Source organism: Mauremys reevesii, linkage group 2, assembly GCF_016161935.1.
Source record: "Mauremys reevesii isolate NIE-2019 linkage group 2, ASM1616193v1, whole genome shotgun sequence".
Classification (NCBI taxonomy): domain Eukaryota; kingdom Metazoa; phylum Chordata; order Testudines; family Geoemydidae; genus Mauremys; species Mauremys reevesii.
In genome coordinates this window covers 155,055,966-155,076,809 of record NC_052624.1, presented here as the reverse complement: position 1 = coordinate 155,076,809, position 20,844 = coordinate 155,055,966, and the positions used below count along the sequence as shown (strand labels likewise).

Below are 20,844 nucleotides of genomic sequence, written 5' to 3'. Positions count from 1 at the left end.
TGGTGAGGCCTCATCTGGAGTACTGTGTCCAGTTTTGGGCCCCACACTACGAGAAGGATGTGGAGAAATTGGAAAGAGTCCAGCGGAGGGCAACAAAAATGATTAGGGGGCTGGAGCACATGACTTATGAGGAGAGGCTGAGGGAACTGGGATTGTTTAGTCTGCAGAAGAGAAGAATGAGGGGGGATTTGATAGCTGCTTTCAACTACCTGAAAGGGGGTTCCAAAGAGGATGGATCTAGACTGTTCTCAGTGGTACCAGATGACAGAACAAGGAGTAAAGTTCTCAAGTTGCAATGGGGGAGGTTTACGTTGGATGTTAGGAAAAACTTTTTCACTAGGAGGGTGGTGAAGCACTGGAATGGGTTGCCTAGGGAGATGGTGGAAAACCTCCTTCCTTAGAGGTTTTTAAGGTCAGTCTTGACAAAGCCCTGGCTGGGATGATTTAGTTGGGAATTGGTCCTGCTTTGAGCAGGGGGTTGGACTAGATGACCTCCTGAGGTCCCTTCCAACCCTGAGATCCTATGATTCAAAACAGGACTGGGCTAAAAACCATAGAACTCTTTAGCTGGAAGAGAAATTACTATGTGTCCCCCAAATGCAGAGAGCTGGGACTTAATACAATTAGGATAGTGAGTGATGGCAGGCAATGGTCAGACAGATTCTCAGAGGCTGGGAATCAAGATTCCTGGGTTCTAGTCCCTACTCTGCCATTAATTTGCTGTGTGACTTTCGGCAAGTCATTTCTCTCCTCTCTGTACCACTGTGTCTTCATCTGTGCAACAGGGGGAAGGGGGAGACTTGGAGGAGGAACTAGTTAAATGTTTGCACGGTACTTTGCAAATATAAAGTGCTGAGTATTATTAATATTAGAAAAAGTGACCGTAGGCCATCGCTGGTTATTCAAAGCAAGATAAGGCTGCCATTTTATAATTAAGACAGCATCCATCTGCACACCAAATCCAGAGTGGAGGCATAGACATAGAGATCACTATAGTTAGGGCTCGCACAAGTGTTTTGGCAGCGTGAGCAGACAGTAAGACATATCTTGGAGATCTTGTGCAAAAGTAGTGGCAAGAAATGCTGACTATGCTGTATAATGCAGAATAGCTTCTCCTGGTCTGCATTGGTTGGTTAGTCATGGTCAGCATCACATCACTTAATTCAACCACTTCACAATCACATTCACAACAAAATTTTCTACTGAAGAGGAGCTCATGATGTTGCTTTCAGATACATCATGAAGATGTAATGTGTGTATATTGTTTCATCTCTTGAATCCATCACTAGAATTTTGGCTAGAGATGGTCAGTAATCTTTTGATATACTTCTGAAGTTCTGATAAATATATTTTCACTTCTTGTTTCTGGCTTTGGCCAAAAGAAAGAATCCAGAAATAACATGATGGAGGGTGATTTCACAGGTTTTCTAGTTAGGAGAGGAAGTGGAGATGCCAGGAAGCTCTCAAGAAAACCAGTTATTGTGAGATTCTTAGCCAGTTGTGCAGATCCAAGAATCTTAAATAGTTTGGATAAGCATTTGAACCTTTGGATGCTTACCCTAATGGAACCTGGATGGTAAGGCTCTTTTCAATTTATATTATATTATATATATTAATATTAATATATATTATATTAACCAAATCCAGTTATATTTTATTTCAAAAGGAGAGGACTTTTATTACAGCTAGACAACCAAAAAAATAAATAAATAAAAAATCCCTGCTCCTTAAAGCCACCTCCCCTCTGGAAAAGGAGACAAGTGATGGAGATGCTGAGTGACCCTCAACCACAGCACAGCAAGTGTTGCAGGTAATTCTTACTGAGGTTTGAATCACCTTTCCCAGCCATGCTGCTAAAACTGGCACGGCAGCATCCAAGTCTCCCAGGAAAACTTGTGCACCTGAGAAAGTGTCCGCTTATTTCGGAGTGTGTATCTATTGTTGGCAGAACGTGGACTGGCCTGACTAGGTCAAACGTGCTGGCGAATGTTTACAGTCAGAGTGAACAATCAACCCCCTCGACACTCAGATACAATGGAAGAAATAAGACACTAGGAAGAACAGCAGCAGAGCTGATGCACTGCCAGACTTCTGCTGGACATGGGAACTACACATTAGTTAACTAAGTACAGTTATCTCTTCATCTCTCTGTTACTCAGATATTGCAGGGTCAGGGAAGCCTCCAGAGGTCCTGAATGCCTGTTCTCCGTCCTCTGTGGTCTGGGACACTCTTTATTCACTGGCACCAAGTTTAAAATTCTCCCCTTACTCAGGATTTCATGCCTTTAAATGAGAAATCAGCTCATACCGGATCTGGACAGGGCCTGGGCTAATTTGCAACCCTGCCATGAACGGAAAAGGAGAGTCCTCCCACAGTTCCTCTGGGGCTTGAAATACTTCATATAAAAACACCCACTGAAAGGGAGGGGAGGGGAATCCTTTACAAGGAAAAACTTGCCAGAGGAGCCCTGATAATGAACAATGTCCCAGGGAGAGAAGCTTTCACCTTGGAAGGGTTTTTTTCTTGCAGCATTTGTTGTTCATGTCTATGATGGTGCTGTGTGTGTAGCGATGTATCCTCCTGCCCTACTGCTGGCAGGCAGCAAAATGTGGGTTCTTTTTAGCATACCCGTGTCTTCATAAATCAAATCACCATGAGGTGCTTGTGGAGATTGGACCAGCCCTCACCTGCCTACTCATGTAATTTGACTTGGCTCCAACACCCAGTGGGCCAATAAAAATAGAGACTGCTCCAAACTCTGTGCTGCAAAAAAGCCATCTCTGTTTAAAACAGCTCTTTTCTGCATGTTCCAGAAGGTTGCTCAGCTCGCTTCAGTAACTGGCAATCACTAATCTCCACTTCCCCCAGTGTCTCTTCCTTCAGATTGTCTAGTCTTTTCATCTTACCCATGTTTGTTTAAATCCTGTATTGTGTGATGCGGTCAGACTGGGTTCCTACTGGAGAAACTGCTAAGTGAGCAGGCAGGACCCCATGTGCAGGAGTGATGCACACCTGCAAAGCAGATGTCACTCTCTGACCTCGCAGAAGCAAACAGCTGGGGCAGTGACATGAAGAGACTACTTGTTTATTGCTTCCTACGTAGCTCACTGCAGCAAGACCAAGCCAACTATTAGGCAGAACTTGCAGGGTTACTCTTACATGTGAGCCATTAAGTTGGCAAAGTGATATAAATGAAATACACACACTTAATGTCTCTCGCTACGTGAGGATACAGTGACCAACCCAAGGGGGCCTCATTCTCAGTCGGGCCCTTCAGGCGCTACCCTAATACAAATAAGAATTATCCCAAATTTTCAAAGGCAGAAACTAAGCCACAGAGAGGTGAAGAGACTTGGCCAAGGTCACACAGCAAGCTAGGATTCAGGAGAATGAGGTTCTATGCTTGGCTCAGCCAATGGACTCACTATATGACTCTGGGTAAGTAATAGTTTAGGAGCCCTCAAGAGGACTGTCTTGTAGCTAAGGGACTGAACTGGAACTCAAGCGATCTGGGTTCAGTCTCCAGCTCTGTCACAGGCTTCCTGTGACCCTGAGAAAGTCACTTACTCTTTTAATGGCCTGATTCCCAATCTGTGTCTCACACTGTTACATACCCACATCTGCATCTGTGCTCTTCTTCATGTCCTTCTGCAGTTTCTTGGTCTGATCTTCCAGCCTGAAATAGGAAAGAGTAAGACTAAGTTCTGAATCTTTAAAAAATAACCAAACATATACACCTCTACCTTGATATAATGCTGTCCTTGGGAGCCAAAAAATCTTACTGCGTTATAGGTGAAACCATGTTATATTGAACTTGCTTTGATTCACCAGTGTGCGCAGCCCTGCCCCCCTGGAGCACTGCTTTACCGCGTTATATCTAAATTTGTGTTATATCGGGTGGCGTTATATCGAGGTAGCAGTGTACATGACAATTATGCCAACAGGCCAGCTGGTAGTTAAAAGACAACTGGACACGTTTCTATTATGTATAATGCTGTTTAACCATATAACTAATTTCAAGTGACCACCCACATCTCCACATGACCCTTATGTTTACTATAAAAGTAAGCGTAAAAACGTATCAGATACAGGTCCATACAATATAACAGTTACTACAACTACAACATTAGACCTTACAAACACTGATGGTTTTGGACTCCTTGAAGATATTCTGGAAATTTTGTTTTCTTTGCTTTAGAATTGTAATAAAATTGTCAATGCCTCATGACCCCCCGCAGGTTGCGACCCTGACTGAGAAACACCGATCTAAACCATCTCGAAATTACAATGCACTCAGCAGGAGAACAACAAGCTGCTAACAGAGCATTAGGCGAGCAACACAAGGAAAGATGCAATAAGACTGAGTTGGGTGAAAAGCAGATCCATGATCATCCCCAAACTGGTTAATACTTACTGCTGAAGTTTCCCATATTCCCTTTCGAAGTCTCTCTCCACCTGGGGGAAGGAAAAAGAGAAACCACGTCAGCTCAAACACATTAGAGCACAATTCAAAAAAACTGACCCAGGCCCCTGTCCTCCCAGCGGAAAGTACAAACTGGATTGATCTGCAAGTATCAACGGATACAAGTGAAACTATTATTATTTATATAGTGTCAACAGCATGCTAGGCACTTTAGAGACAAACATGAGGATAACAGGTAACATTTTCAAAAGCACGTAAGTCCCATTTTTAAAAGAGTTTTAAGCACTTAGGAGCCCTAATGCCTGGTCTGTACTTAAAATTTAGATCAACCTAGCTACATCACTCAGGGGTGGTAAAATTTCACACCTTTGAGAGCCGTTGTTAAGCAGATCTAGTCCCGGGTGTAGACGTGACTAGGTCGACAGAATTCTTCTGTCAACCCAGCTGCCGCCACTCGAGAAAGTGGGTTATTTACATAGATGGAAAAACCTTTTCCATTGATGTAGGAAGCATCTACAATAGCGTGCTTTAGTAGCACAGCTGAAGTGTGCCACTGTAGTGCCCGGAGCATAGACATGGGCTAAGTCTCACTGGACTTCTAAATCACTTGGATGCTTTTGAAAATTTTACCCAAGGTTCCTGCTCTGATGATATAACAATCTAAATACAGAACTTGTTTAGCTTGTAAACTATATAAGACCCAAATAAGATCTGAGGCCTAAACCTTGAAAGTATTTGGAGTATTAAATAACAAAACAAAACTTTTGACTTTTGGTGGTTCCTCCTAATTTAGTTCCAAAGTGATCACTGAGATTTCAGATCAGGAAACATCATGAATCTCCCTGCACCAGGAAAATTCTGAAGTTCGGAGTTTCATTCTAAGGCATCGGGGGAAATGTCGAAAGGTGGAGATATGAGTGTAGTGTATTCTGTGCAGTTAAATTTGTATTCAAGAAATACCCAATGGACCCAAGTAAGTGGGTGCTATAGCTTCTCCCAAAAGTAGACGTTACACCTGTGTTTTCTGTTACTAGATGGACCAGACCATTTTAGAACAAAAGTCATTGCCACCAGCTGTGTCAATTCATTCTGAGGACATGCTAGGGCATATGAACTGGAAACTGACAAAATAAATGGAGCCATTCCAAAAGCACACAAAGGTGGCAGCCCAACAGGTATAATGACACATGAACATACATGCAGGACTGTCCGCTTTACACAGCCCTGCTTGGTGTTTACAGAAGAGGAGCAGGTCATATGAGAAATGTTTCTGCTCAGGGGTCCAGATACACTGTGTGCATACGTTCACCCACGGTAATAGAGAATGGGACTGGGGGCATGCCCCTCTCTCCTCTGACACCAAATTTAAAGGACTCCACACTCCACAGAGTATTAAGTATCTATCTTCTCTGCATGCAACTGTCACTAATACTGGTTCTTCGGGCTTCAGTAACTGGTATTATAAGCCTCCTCCTCCTTTTCCCTTATGATTTGCCTGTGTGATGTGCCCCAGCACTCCTCCAAACTCCCATTCTAGTCCATAGGTTCTAATCCACCACAGAATCCGGACTGCTCCAAGCCTTAGACCTGAACCTGGGTTTGAAACAGTTCAAGCTCCATTAGAGAATGCACAACTGAAGGAGTGGTAGTGGCTACTGGCTGCTACAGCTGAGTTCTTAGTCAGATTAACTACTACAGTTGTCCCAAAGAATTGGTAATTTTGTATTTTAGCACTTCTTTTCTGATCACTTCCTATGAAACGACACGTTCTCTGTACCATACCCTCTGTCTCCATCAGCTCAGGTAACCAAGGGCCCTCTTCTAAGCCTCAAGACACCACTGGGTCTCCATGCCCCCCCAAATTCTAATACATGACCCTATTGCAAACAAATCCACCAAGCCATGGGCTGAAAAGAAAACAATTTTATTATTTTAATTGCAGTTCTCAGTGTGCCGGGCACTTTCCAAAGAGATGAAGATAGAATCATTGCCCCAAAGAGTATACAAGCTAAAAAAAAAAAAAAAAAATCACCCAAGCAGAGAAGTATTCTCCGAATATGACATCAATGATTTCCTATTCCAACCTGCTGTCTGACAGAAAATTTCCAATGAGCTACGATACTCCCTGGTGCTTTCATTCCAGGTGGAGTTCTGGAGTGAAGTTCTGGAACAGCCTTCCAAGGGGAGTAGTGGGGGAAAAAGACATATCTGGCTTCAAGACTAAGCTTGATAAGTTTATGGAGGGGATGGTATGATGGGATAGCCTACATTTTGGCAATTAATTGATCTTTGCTTATTAGCAGGTAGATATGCCCAATGGTCTGTGATGGGATGTTAGATGGGGTGGGATCTGAATTACTACAGAGAATTCTTTCCTGGGTGCTGGCTGGTGAGTCTTGCCCACATGCTCAGGGTTTAGCTGATCGCCATATTTGGGGTCGGGAAGGAATTTTCCTCCAGGGAAGATTGGCAGAGGCCCTGGAGGTTTTTCGCCTTCCTCTGCAGCATGGGGCCCAGGTCACTTGCTGGAGGATTCTCTGCACCTTGAGGTCTTTAAACCACGATTTGAGGGCTTCAATAACTCAGGCATAGGTTAGGGGTTTGTTACAGGAGTGGGTGGGTGAGATTCTGTGGCCTGTGTTGTGCAGGAGGTCAGACTAGATGACCATAATGATCCCTTCTGACCTTAAGTCTATGAATCTATGACTATTTTAACACATACTTAAACATTCATTCCACATCTTATCAACCAAATAAAGCACGTGGATTTCAACTGACCAGCCAAGAGTAAACGTGTACTTTTGTTGTCATGGGATCAAAACTGGGTCCTTTTTCGTGGTTAAACTGCCACGCTATTAAACAAGCAGCAAAGCGTTGCACACAGCCAAGACTAGAATGAACCAGAGTATTTTTTTTTAAAAACGTACTCCATGTGCTCCAGGCATTTGAGACTGAGACTCACAGCAACAAAATATAGCTAAAGAAACAACACATTTAATAACACTCCCCCTACTTGGTTTTCAATTCCAATTGCTATAAGGCCAATATTTTAAAGTGGAGACCTACAGGTGTAAATGTCACCCTCATTTTTTGCAATCCCCCTTTCTTAAATATCTTCTGAGTTTGCAGGTTCAAATCCACCCAAAGTCAATAGTGACTGAGTCACTGCAATCTGATGGCTATTTGGTGAGTAGTGAGTTTGGTGAGCTTCGGTCAAATTCCAAGGGGACACGTGTCCAGACCAACAGAGACCACTACTACCGGCACCCACGCTGGCTGTCTCTGTAGACTGAAAAGCTCCAGAGACTGATCTCCCTTTCTCGCTGCTAAAATTGGTCCCTCCAGGACAGGGTGGATCAATGAGGGGGCAGCTTGCATAGCCAATGCTTGGTTCACAGCTCTGCAAAAATCCACGACAGCTGGTGCCTTCAGGTCAGGTAACCAGCACATAGTAAAATCACCCTATATTTCTATGATTGTTCCGGCTGTAAAAATAACCCCAGACTATTGCATTCTATTTATATGTCTGTGTGAACTGTCCTGGTTGCAAACCAAAGGGGGCCGGCATGACTCAGGCTCGAGTCCTTTGACGGCTGATGGTATTATTCCCCGTTCTCAGCATGAAGCTCCATCCTGTTGCAGATGTACTATTCAGAAGAATTTCCCTTTCATTTGGTCAGCAATCAGTTATTTCTAGGCTTAGTTGCAAGGGGTGGGGAGGCTCGGGATGAAACGAAATGTAAAGATGCTGAGCGGTTCCTGATATTTGCTGATTTACCCATTATTGTTCAATTCTCCCCTCTACCTGCAGTACGTGGGGGTGAAACAAAGGCATTTCAGTCTATTTGATCTGAGGGAGGCCACAACTCTCACACAGAAGTTATTTTTCTATGTGGAGTACACGTGTTCCTCAAACTCTCATCCTGTCCTATCTTTCTTGGGTTCCTTGCCTGGTTGTCTTGTGTGCACTCTGCATATCAGGGACTGAATCCTCTTTTCCACAAGGCAGCACATCAAACACCCCTCCCCACTCACATCCCCAATGACATTTATACAGAGACAGCTGCCCAAGCATTAGTCTTGTTTCACCCCCACAGTAACAGTTGGCTACCAGTCACTGCATTCTGCACACCCATGTGCCTCTGCTAGCTACTATTAATTATTATTTCTATTACGGTAGCACCCAGAGACTCCAGCTGAGGCTCATGGACCATCATGCGACACAAATAAGTCCCTGCCCCAGAATGCTCACAGTCCGGGTTTATGTAAAGATGCAACAGGTGGATGAAAGAGACAAATGCAGTGGGCTGCGAGGGCAAGGTAACAGTACACCAAGCACGTTATGCATAGTACCCAGCAGCTTCAGCTCTCACTTACATTTCACCAGCCTGGAAACTTAATGGCCGTAGGCATCTGACATGTAAAGCAAAAAGCTACTGATAGAGTTACCAAGTTAAAAATAATGAGCACTAGAGGTACTTTGAAGAAAAGAAACCATCTAAGTAAGTTTCCACATTCAAATAATTCCTCCCTCCAACCCATCTCACTCACTTTTGGAAGCTTGAAACCAAAATCTGTTTTCCTTTCTGAAATGCTTTTTGTTCCATGCACATTGGTTAGTTATTGTAAGATTGCTCCCGAGTGCAGACTTAGGACTTTTAACTGAAGTGCTCTTTAAAACCCCCCAGTGAATTACATTGACTTTGTAACAAATCCAAGAAGGGCTCGAACTTTGGGCTTTCCAGCCATGATAGAATCTTTGTAACTCAAAGGGGCTGTTGTAACCAGCAATGTGGTAGAGAGGAAATGATGCAAGACCAATGAGCACCACTAGAGGATGGAAAGGCAGTACTGTGAAGAGCCTTCTTACTCTCCTGGAGGAAGGGTGCTATTTGATTTCCACATGGCATCATTCCATTGGACTCAGACTCCCTTAATGGGACTTGGCAACAAGAGGGAAGAGAAAAAATTGTGTAGTCAAGCCAAACGTTTTATTATAACCACAAACTTCTGCTGGGTATGTGCCATCCCATCAAACACAACAAAGATCCCACCTAGACAATGCAAGTTGCGTGCATAAATTGGGTGCAGCAGAACAATTAGCATAAAACACAATAACCCCTTTGTGTCTGACAGTCGAGTACCTTGGGCCAAAATAATCCTGAAATGAAGTGAAGCTGGGATATGAGCCTGTACACCCAAGACTAGGATTTCGTGGACTTCACAAACCAGCAAGCCACACCTACCCATCTTCTAAGTAAGGCTATAGGTGGATATGCAGTGCACAAAAGCAATGCTGCTTCTATGCCGTTCCCCAAAGAGCATCATGTGCAGCTTCAGAATAGAGGGATGGGACTCACCCCGCTGAAGCTTTAATGAGGGGGTGGAAGGGAGAGTGTAATAGACACAGTCACCTAATTCACCAGGCCCGTTAATTTCATCCCACCAATGCTGTTACTCCGGTATTAGAGATTTCAAGTGTTAGTCATGTGCAGTGGAAACTAATTACGGCAAACTTGCTGGGATGGAATTCTTGTTATAATGAAGCTCAGTTACCGAAAGGTCTCAGGGAACACCAAAATCTTTGGCTAAATCAAGGGAGTGGGGTCTAGAAGACTCTGAAGTCTACAACCCAGGTTTGTGAGCTCTGGAATACACTCTGCCAATCATGCCCAGCAAACTCACTCAAGGTCAGCCAGCAACACAGTGGGGGAAGGATACACCCCGAATCGAGCAGACGGAGGTGGGGAACCCCTGACCAACTTGTCCAAGGTTATTGGGGGCGGCTATGCTCTGGATTCCCCTCTTCCAAGAGAGAAAATGAGCTGACTGGCTTCCCCTGCTTTGCCTGGCAGCAGTGGGAGGCTGTGCTCCAGGCTCAGAGCTCACTGCGGAGAGGCACAAGCCGCAATTCTTTTCAGCCACCTGCCGACTCAGATGACCCAGTCCCCACTGAAGAGCATGGTACAACCCCAGGGTGACACATATGAACTTCAGTTAGCTGGAACTCCACTGCAGCTTGAACAGTGTAACTTGTGCTTAGAGCGAAGTTGTCCTGGGGGTGAGGGGACGTGGAGAGAGAAGGGAACTGTCTCCGCTATAAGAGGCTTCCACTGCGCATTGGATTTAAACAATAAACATTCTGCACACAGATATAATTCTAACAGGTTTAAGTCCTATCACTGGGCATTAGTTTAATTGGGCTGTGTTACTATGTCCTCTATCGTTCCCCTGACAGCAGGTCCTCTCTGTATATTAGATCCTCCCACCCAATCTCCTCGCCTCTGTACAAGCTCAGTAACAGATGCTCTTTTCAGGGGAAGAGGAGGGGAGAGATTATTCCGTCTGGAATTGGATTTGCCCAGGTTTAGGTGGAAACAAAGTAGTGACATGCCAGGAGATGTGGGGGGTGGGAGATCACTTCAGTTCACCAGCTATTTCCTACAGGGGTTTCCTTCTACCTGAAGAGCTAAACGGTGGCTGACACTTTGCCCTTCTTCAAAAGATCAGCACCGAGTGGGCACAAGGAGTCATGACTAATTCCTACTGCAGCCCAGTCAACCTATTTTCCAGTGCTCCTACTAGTATTAGAGCCTTTTAATCACAAAACCTTTGGTGAGCTAAGCCTGCCATGTCAGAATGATTCTGTCTCTCTCCCCGTGTTGGAATTAGCATGCTCTGGTGGGAACCAACTGCTAAATTCTGACAACTGCCCCCCCGCTCTTTTTTTGTGGTACAATCTTGTGAGTGGGAGATCCTCTCCATAACCGCTTCCCTTCTTATGAGCTCTGGATGGAGCCCTGGAGATGCCACACCTTCCCACTTCCTGCAGCAGCCTCCAGAGGCCAACATCTGGAACAAAATGGAGAGCTAAAGCAGATTGTACTGCTGTTCCCAAAAGCCCACACAGATGGAATGTCTCAGCCTGCAAGGGGGAGGTAAACTCGGAGGTCTACGCTAACTAGCTTAGATACAAAGCAGCCCATCACTTCAATACCCTGAAACTAAGAGGAGTGTAAATCTGAAGGGTCAGGTTCTCAAGGGAGAATGGTAGTTTCCTGTCATTTGTTCTCCTTTGAAGGACTGCGCTCTACACTTACCCTGTGCAGTTACATTGCTCCATGCTTTCTGTTTGGCACACATCTGTGCCAAAAGTATTGTTACAATCAACAAGATGGCATAGTGGAGGCCAGGTAAAAATTTCCAACATTCAAACTCTCAGCACTTCTGCTGAATTTGGGAAGCGGAGGGACAGGTGAAGAGCAGGGGAGAGGGGAAAAAGCTTGGAACCAGTAACAATTCTGGATGAATCTTTGCCCCTTGGATACTCTGAACTTGACAAAAGCGTTTTATTTCAGAAATTACAGCCCATAACTGCCAGTTTATCTCTATTTGTGGATGTGCTGGAGAAATCCCTACAACTGGATAGGCAAGAGAAAACTGAAAATGGCTACAGAAGCTCAGGAAGGAACTGGATAGCAATCTCTTGGATTTGCCTATGATATACTGTATCTCCACATTGAAAGACAAAACCCAGGAAGCTAACAGACATTCCCATACTGCCACCATTCAAAATGCCAGGCACAGGACATAACAGGAGGGAAGAGTGTTAGGGCAGAATCCACTGCAAACTGAGAGCAAAGAGAGATCTTGAAGGTTCAAATATTAATTCTTGTTCAATCTGAGCTCCTGGCTCTACCATTAGGAGGGCTAGCTTCAGAGGTGATAGTGGAGACCTTAGTGTGTGGCACTATGTGCAGCAACACAGTTTTATGTAGTATAAGGTCTTTCAGACAAACTGCATCCTGAAACACTTTACATAGTTAAACAATACATTATGGCACAAGGAAAGGGAAATTCACAGGTGCAGACAAATGCAGACTAATATGTACTTATATGAGACACAAAAATCAGATGCGCCGGAAATGTCCAAAAACACTGTTCAAGTCATCAGGCGATGCGGAGAAGAAGGCTCTTGCACCAGTAGAAAAGAAACCACTGCTAGATAGGTGGATAGAGCAAGTAAGAAAGTGAGACAGTCAGGATCTCTGCAATCCGATAGAGAAAGTCAATGAGGGATTTAAAAACAAAAAAAGGGTAATTTTGAACTGGATCTTGAAATAAACAGGGATCCAGTGGATTTGCCTGAGGCTGGGGGTTGTATTTCTTTGCAGAGAGCAGCATTCAACATATGAGGTCTGGAGCACTAGAACTTGGGAAGACCACAGAAGAGTGAAAAGGAGTCAAAGGCCCTCATTAGGGTTTCAACATTGCTGTTCTTTAAAAAGGTCCCTTGCTTAAATTTTGCACTGCCAGTCTAAAGCAAAAGCAGAAAATTGTCGTTCTGCAGCACCACAGAACGACACCATCCTTTAAATAAAAGATTACAATTCATCAATATTGGGAAGTGGCAGAGTAAACCCTCCGTCTCAAGGGGAAACTTCATGCCACAAAAAGCATCTTTGACACCTTAATACAAGTAACCCACGCATCCTAAGGAATTAGCAGTGGTAGGAGTTCCACAGAGGAAGGATCAGGAATGTTAGTCTGTACAGGGGATTAGTTCACCAATGCAGTTATAATTATAAAGCCAATGTCTCTGTCACACTAGCGATCAGGACGCTTCTTTTAAAGCAGGTATGCAGGTTAATTCAGGGATTGCTACTGTGAGCACTACAGCTTTCACAGGACAAGGACCATCTGCTTAAGTAGGGAAAATACCACAGCCAGCTGCAAGAAACAGCACTTGGGAAAGGACTTTCAAATTCATCAGAATACAAAATGCTTTTTTAATTTTCTTTTAAAGCAAATGCTGTGCAGCACAAATTAATTCATGCCTGAGTACTAAGCATCTCAGCCTCCACTGATAAGCTTTCCTTTGGAAACAGTTATATTCAGCGATCTGAACCACTCCCCCTCCTCCATCTGCTCAGAAAGGATGAACAAACAAGCCATTGCTGAAAGAAGGAAGGAAGGAAGCATGTTCAGTCATCTCCTAGGAAAACTGTGCCAGAATGAAAGAGCCCACTCCCTTAAAAAACAGATCCCGAGACCAAAATACTGCATGTAGCTGGGACTCCCCCTCACCCACAGCACAACGATGTGATGGTCAAACACAGCAACAGGTTCTGCTCACTCACACTCCCCTCCCACACACACACACAAAAATGGGACGAGTCAAAGTGCTGGCTTGACTCACCAGCCACATGATCACAGACTGGATCTAAAAAGGGGGAATTGGTTTACTCACCGTCTTGGGTACAATCTGTTTCTTGGGCTGCCCAATCTTGAACGGAATCCTGGAAAAGGGAGGAGGGAGAGATAAGGAATATGTAAGCGAACAAGAATAGCTGGCCTCACATGCGACGATGTCAAAAAACACGTTCCCCAAGCTCTTTCTTAGAGAAGGATTTTTGGATGCCAGCTTCAGTGGAATAACATCCCAGATCCTGGTACTACATTCAAGATAAAGTACATCTCCCTTTGGAATCTGCTTCAGCTTTGGCATCAGTGATCTTCCCAAACAGCAGTGCCAGCTGGGTCTCCAGCAGTGAAATCCCTCTTTTTCCTCCGGTCAGTGTCCTATTAAGGGCTCTAGATGTCCAAGGCACTCCTTGGCAGAACAAAGGTCTGAAGGTTGTAAAAAATTTCAAAATAAATCTGAAAGGGGAGGCGGGGGTGGGGAGGAAGGAATCAAACCCTGCAAATATTTACAAAGAGAACATTAAAAAGAGGGGAGGGAAAGACCCTCAAAAACCACTACCCAAGCGTCTGCAGTTTTGAGCTGCTTCAAAGGATTTTTCTTACAACAGCTGCAGGGATGGCTCACCTGCCAGCTGAACAGCCTTCATTCTTAAAAACCTTAATATGGTTATGAGTACAATCTGGATGAGCTATTCCCCCCCACATAAGCTAGTTGGAAGGTGAAGAGTGCTCACTATGTATCCAGTTTTGGCTTGATCAGATTGTTGTAGTCATAAAGCAATTAAAATAATTAAGTTTCTTTCCCCACTTGATAACCAAAGTAACAAAAACACAATAATTCAGCCATTGCTTTTAATGTATTAGACTAATTTATGTTGTCTGGTTAAAATTCATGGTCCATAATGCTCCCAGTTTATACTAAACCCAGTTTACAGCATATTATGCTGGTGTAGCTACGGGGAGAATTCAGATACATATTTTTAAAAAAGGAATAGCCTTATCCAGGAATGGTATCCTGTCTCAAACAATGTTCTGTACCAGAAGCAAAACAGACGGTGCAGAAGTCCCCTAATGGTCCTGTGCAAACAGTAACAAATTCTCATATTTTTTAATAAAATTAATTTAAAAAATCTAATTTAGTTTATATTAATCTCTTAACCAGTTCATTTTTGTCAGTATTGCAGAGTGAAAATGGCTAATCAGTTTCACAAATGTCTCTAATCAGTTTCACTTACAGGATGCAGGGTTGTTGAGGAAAGTTTTAATTCAAACAACTACAGATTTCCAATGATTATTTTTAACTGTGAAAACATTTTTATTACCCTATTGGTTTTGTAAAATCTCTTATATACAACAACTAACTTTTAGGATTAAACTACCAGTTAGAGACTTCTCTCTGCAGGCACCACTCCACAAACACCACACCATATGAGACAACACTTAATATGGGAATGACAGCAAAAACAAGATCATTCAATGACCCAATTCCCTCTTTGATTGGCTGAAATGAAGCATAGTCAAACCAATGGTATAATTAGCAACCAGTAATAAACCTAGACTGCAATCCATACCTCCTGAACTGACCATGGAGTAAAAGTCAACATTAGTCACAAATGTTTAAATTTAATTTCTGGAGTACTTCCTGTTTATTGTTCTCCAGCATGGCTGATGTCATTTTAGACTGTTAACCCCTTCCAGTTCCACTGGCAGTCACAGCAACCATGAATCACACATCTTCTATAAACAAACAATCGTCTAGCATATAATTAAACAGTCAATAACTGGTTGTGGTGCCTTACAGGAAGGAATAGGAAATTAAAGATTTTTCTTTTTTCTACATGGGCAAAAAGTCAATAAAAACGGGGTGACTCCCTTAGTACCCTCTGGGCACTGGTCATACTATTGGAGTCAGTATAACCAGGTGCTATCTATCATTAGAGGTAGTTATTTGTGACAGTGAAATCTGCATCAGTTACTGTCCTCAGGTAGAGGCCAGGAACAAAACGGGGGAACTGAGGGGGAGCAGTGGGATGGAGAAGAAGAAAACTAGGACCAAATACAGCTCCCGGTGTAAACAGATGCAACACCGTTGCTGAATTTGGACCTGCTGTGCCCAGCCTGAGACTGGTTGATAATATCTTGCAGCAGGCATTGCCGGGAGTTCCTATAGAAACATAACACTGGAAGATGGAGATTGCTGGCAGTAAGTGAAGAAAGCATGTATAAGTCAAAGCTTAACCATTTGATCTCCTGTGAAATATACAATATGCAGCTACTAGAGTGGCATCCTGAGGTACCATGCATCCCTGATACCATGCTGAAGTAATCAGCTAACAAATGCACTTTTAAATACTTTGCCCTTCTACATGACGTTACAACAGAGGATCTCCGAGTGCTTACAAACACTGAATCTTTATCTCCATTCTACAGATGGAGGAAAGTGATGCCCAGAGAAATGAAGTGATTTACCAAAGGTCACAAAGTGAGTCAATGGCAGACAGGAATAGAACTCAGGAATCCTTATTCCCAGTCTCCTGCCCTTAGCACTAAAAATCCATGAGAAGAGATGTGGCATTAAACAGAGATATTATGGTGAGTGACGCTGTACCGATAAGAGGAGGTGGAGGAAATTCCACCAACGGCACCCCATTTGAATGCATTATTTAGTATTCATGTTGCACCATGAATTGCACGGTGCATTACAGAAGAGAGAGAGAGAGACATGGTCCCTGCCCCAGAAAGTTTACAGTCCCAGCCAAAGAACAGTTAACACTGTGCACAATAAGGGATAATTGTTTCTCTGTTGCTAATGATTAATCTTAGTTAACACAGAAATGAACACAGAATTTAAATACAGGCCCCTTGCAGAGGCTCTGAAACACCACCAGCCAAAGAAGACCATTCAAACAGATGCCTCCAGCAAATTAATCTGCAACAGACAGTGGCCGGCTGGAAAACGCAAAGAGCAGCAGTGAAGATAGCTGTAGTTGTGTGAGTCTCTAAACATTTGTTTGCAGTGGTTTTGGAGCTGTGCTGATCCCAGGATAGGAGAGACACAAGGTGGGTTAGGTATAGGGCTGCCAACTTTGGTTGGACGAATTCCTGGAGATTCATCACATGACATTATCTGTAACTAAAGATTCATCTTTAATTCCTGGAGACTCCAGGACAATTCTGGAGGCTGGCAACCCTAATTAGGTAATATCTTTTATTGGACCAACTTCTGTACGTGGAAGGTACAAGATTTTGAGTTCCTTTCCCCAAAGCTGAAGAAGAGCTCAGCGTAGCTCGAAAGCTTGTACCTTCCACCAACAGAAGTTGGTCCAACAACAGACATTGTCTTGCCCACCTTGTCTTACTAAAACATGACCTTTCACCATTTACTTAATCAGATTTCTCTACCCAGTACAGCTTTGCAATCTCATGAAGTAAGGGGGCTTCCTAAGGGAAAGCAGCTGCTCTGGAAAGTGTGTGAGGCATGGGGAAAAACCGACTGTCAGTCTTCATTAAAGAGCATGACAAAACTAAGTAAACTCTAGTAAAACAGTGGAGTGGAAACCGATCAGATTAAATCACAAATCATACTAGAAAGCCTGGATCCTAGTGTTCTAAATCAACCAAGACCAGCAGCTGAGGGTACAGGCAACTGGTAGTTTATGTAACAACTAATTGAAGGATGGAAGGGGATGGAGGAATCCGGGCTCAGACCGAGGGAGTATTTCAGGTCTTCTACAGCACCTGAGTAGCCTGGTTGAGCTTAAATTGTATCACTCCTTCCTCCTACCTTTAACCTGAGCTGACATAGTCTGCTTTAGCACTTGCGTTTCTTCTCGAGCCGAACTAGAATAAAACAAGCAGCTCAGGTCAATTAATGGATAATGGGATCAGCCCATCCTGTTTCAGATGGCTCACTTTTCTTTAAACTACTCATTATATTTATGCAATGAAGGGCAGTGCGAGATGCGCGAGCTACAGGATATTTCAACTCCAGCTCAGTTGGGAAGAAAGGATTTTCACATCCAAAAAGTTCTGTGTACAGAGGAAGAAACAAAGACTATTTTCTTTCATAGCAAAAGAAAGTCAACAGGATGTTCAACAAAACTACAAATATACTTTGAAACAGCAAATATCTCTATTAGCATCATGTCTATCTCAGTAAAAACCTTTTAAAAAAACCCTGTTCATATAATGTCTATTTTTTTATTTAAAAAAAAAGAAGAAAAAAAGGAAAAAAAAGGCTATTTTATATTTTGAGACAATTTTCCTGGTTTAATATGGCTCAGTGAAAAAGCAACACAGGAAAGAAGAACAGAAGGAATAAAGCAATGAAGTAGTAAGAAGATCAGAACCACTGATCTTAGCTGAGATTGTAAAATAAATTGACACACCCGCAGCTTTGAAATGCAGTTGCAAGAAGCTGCTGGCAGCAGAGAGAGAGATGTGCTCCAACAATCTGAGCACAAGCCCGAGAGCCAATAACTCCTCCTAGGTTCTAATCCCAGTTCGGACATTCTATTGCTGTGACGCCTTGGGCCAGTCATTTCACTGTTCTGTGCCTCAGTTTCCCCATCCGTAAAATGGGGATAATATGATTAACAAATATAGTGGGATGCACAAATTAGCAGCTGTCAGAGTGCATTGTAAGATGAAGAGCTCCAGGTATTATTAGTCTGCCTGGATACTACAGCGATGAACATATCAGAAATAGATCAGATTGACATACGGTTCCAGATATTTTACTATGTGTTACGGAGCCTCCTCCTGGTGTGCCAGAGCCGCAAATGCTACCCTAGAAACCTGAGCATGTTTCCACACAGCCTAGAGAAGAAACCTGGACTTGTGTGTGTTTCGGTTCTATTATTTCTGCTAAGCGAGAGAAAGCTGGGGTTGTGTTTGGGGTGTGAAATCCCTTGAAATCATGTACATAAACAGTGTGGGCATGCTGAGTCAGAGTCGGAGTTTTCCCACTCTGAAGAGCTCTCTGGTCAGATACAGCCATTTAGCTCAGCGAGCCACAGTAACGGTAATGCCTTGAAGATTCCTGGCCTCACTTTCCAGACTGGCAGGGGGAATGTGGCAAAGGCAGCGCACACAGCCCCCATCGGGACGTTGTGAGTCATTCAACCGCAGCCTCTCTGGCTCGTTTGGGAACACCGATATCAGAAGGGAGGCTCCACCTAGTCTTCCTCAATGGAGGAGGGTGAAGTACTGAAGAGAGGGGGTGGGCGCTTAAAGTAAGAAAAAGGTGTAGATGGGTGGAGAGAATCCTGAAAGCATCCCATCAGGAAAGTTGAGGAACCCCTGGGAGGGGAAGGTGGGGAAGGGAGGGAGAAGCTGTGGCTAATTTTCTCTGAAATTTCCCCAGCAATGTAGTACACCTCTCCATGTACAAGCTCAGACCACACACCAAAGGGTCTAAGGCTGTATTTACTCTACAGCTTATGTCGGCAGAACTTATGTTGCTCAGGGATGTGAATAAATCACCCCCCTGAGTGACATAAATTACACCAGCGTAAGCACCGGTGTGGACAGTGCTACGTAAGCGGGACAGCTTCTCCCACCAGCACAGACTCTGCAACTTGCAGAGGTGGTTTTGTTATGCTGACAGGAGAGCGCTCTCCTGTTGGCACGGAGTGTCTTCACCAGATGTGCATTGATGCAGCTGCGCCGCTGCAGCGTTGTATGTGTAGACATTCTCCTCCGCATGTACGGGAGCATTGAAGATAAATCCACTAGGCAATGGGGAATACAGCCCAATGAGATTTGCAGGGCACTTTCTGTAGTCCCCTCTGAAAGTAAGATGCAGAGGGATCATCCGACTGGATCAGACCCCTAATCTAAGGCTGCAGCTGTGGTTTTATCTATTCTCCTGTATAACAACATTCCCTCCACCCAGCAAAACACTTGCCCACTCTTGCTCCCTAATCTGGCAGAGACCAGAAAAAATGGAGGAGGGCTATCAACCTCAGGAATTTAAATGGGGGAAATAAGCGTAGACAGCAACAAAACACATGATAACACCTTCCACTTGAGGACCACAAAACACTAATCAGGCTTCCTAAGACCTCTCTCAGGTAAATAGGGAAAACACATGAATATTTTCAACCACCACTGAAATGCAGCTGCTTCTGGGGATATGAACAGCTGCTGTTCAACAGTGCACAACAATCTCCAATGATGATTTAGGACAGGAAGTAAGGAAAAAGCTGTATGCAACTGAAAGTGGAGGGAAAGTTGGAGGGGGCAGAAGGTACTTACCGACAATGTACATGGTCAGGACCTCAGGGTTAACACTCAGACTCCTGCAGAAAGTGTCATAGGCTCTCTAATAACTATAAGGGGTCAGACTAGGAGGGCTCACTGAAAAATTTCTGTTGAAACTGATTTCCAACTCAACAAAATTTTTCATGAAAGCGTCTGCTTTCCAAGGAAAATTTTGCTTTTTCATCAAAAAAACAAACGCTGCATTAAGTTCACCTTAATTAGGTGACAGGAACTTTCTCAGCAAAATGCTGAAAACCCTCAATTCCCATTCCCTACACACACCATCTGGGACCTTGTCTACATTAGCAATGCTCCGGCAGTTGCCAGCGGTGGGGCAGCTACAATGTTTGTAGCAACAGTGGAAGCATTAGTGTAGACGGGAGTAGGTGCTTCTCTCACAGTATGATTCAATGCGGTTCGGTGCAGCTTTTCATGACATAATAATAAAAATGCCTGGGCCCTGTCTACACTTGCAACCTTAGGCAGCTGATGAAATATAGGTAATAATTCTGCTACTATAGATGTGTCCTTGCAAGAAGTGGGCAACACCTCATAGGATCAGGCCATAAGAGAAATTATTCACTGCATGCTGACAGTGTGCTTGGTGCTGTACAATGCCTTAGTGAAAAACTTATACAACCACTGAACTTCCAAGTCTCAGATAGCTGAATAAGGAGTCTGAGACTGTCCCGGTCTTAAAAAAAACCCTATGACCTTATACAATGCACCAGCAAGTGTCCAAGGAACGGGGGAATTCCAGCTCCAGCCCTCCCAGGTGAGAGATGCATGAACACAAGACACAGTTGGAATTAATATATCACATCACTCTGGATGTCTTGCTGTACTACACGGTGTCCATGGAAACTGCATGCACCATCCCACCCCACTCCCCCTTCTTTATAAGAACTCATAGCAACCACTCCAAACAGAACACTAATGCAAAAGGAAAAAA

General features: G+C 43.8%; 1 protein-coding gene across 4 annotated transcripts in view; it reads right to left on the bottom strand.

Moving 5' to 3' along the window:
* BIN3 (bridging integrator 3) overlaps nucleotides 1-20,844 on the bottom strand; it is a 79,019-nt gene that overhangs the window by 31,654 nt on the left and 26,521 nt on the right. For all 4 annotated transcript variants that reach the window (XM_039521620.1, XM_039521622.1, XM_039521623.1 and 1 more), the window contains 3 exons: nucleotides 13,675-13,723; nucleotides 4,416-4,456; nucleotides 3,616-3,677 (listed from right to left, as the gene is read on the bottom strand). In XM_039521620.1, the coding sequence (XP_039377554.1) occupies nucleotides 3,616-3,677; nucleotides 4,416-4,456; nucleotides 13,675-13,723 (152 nt within the window). The remainder of the gene's footprint in view (nucleotides 1-3,615; nucleotides 3,678-4,415; nucleotides 4,457-13,674; nucleotides 13,724-20,844) is intronic.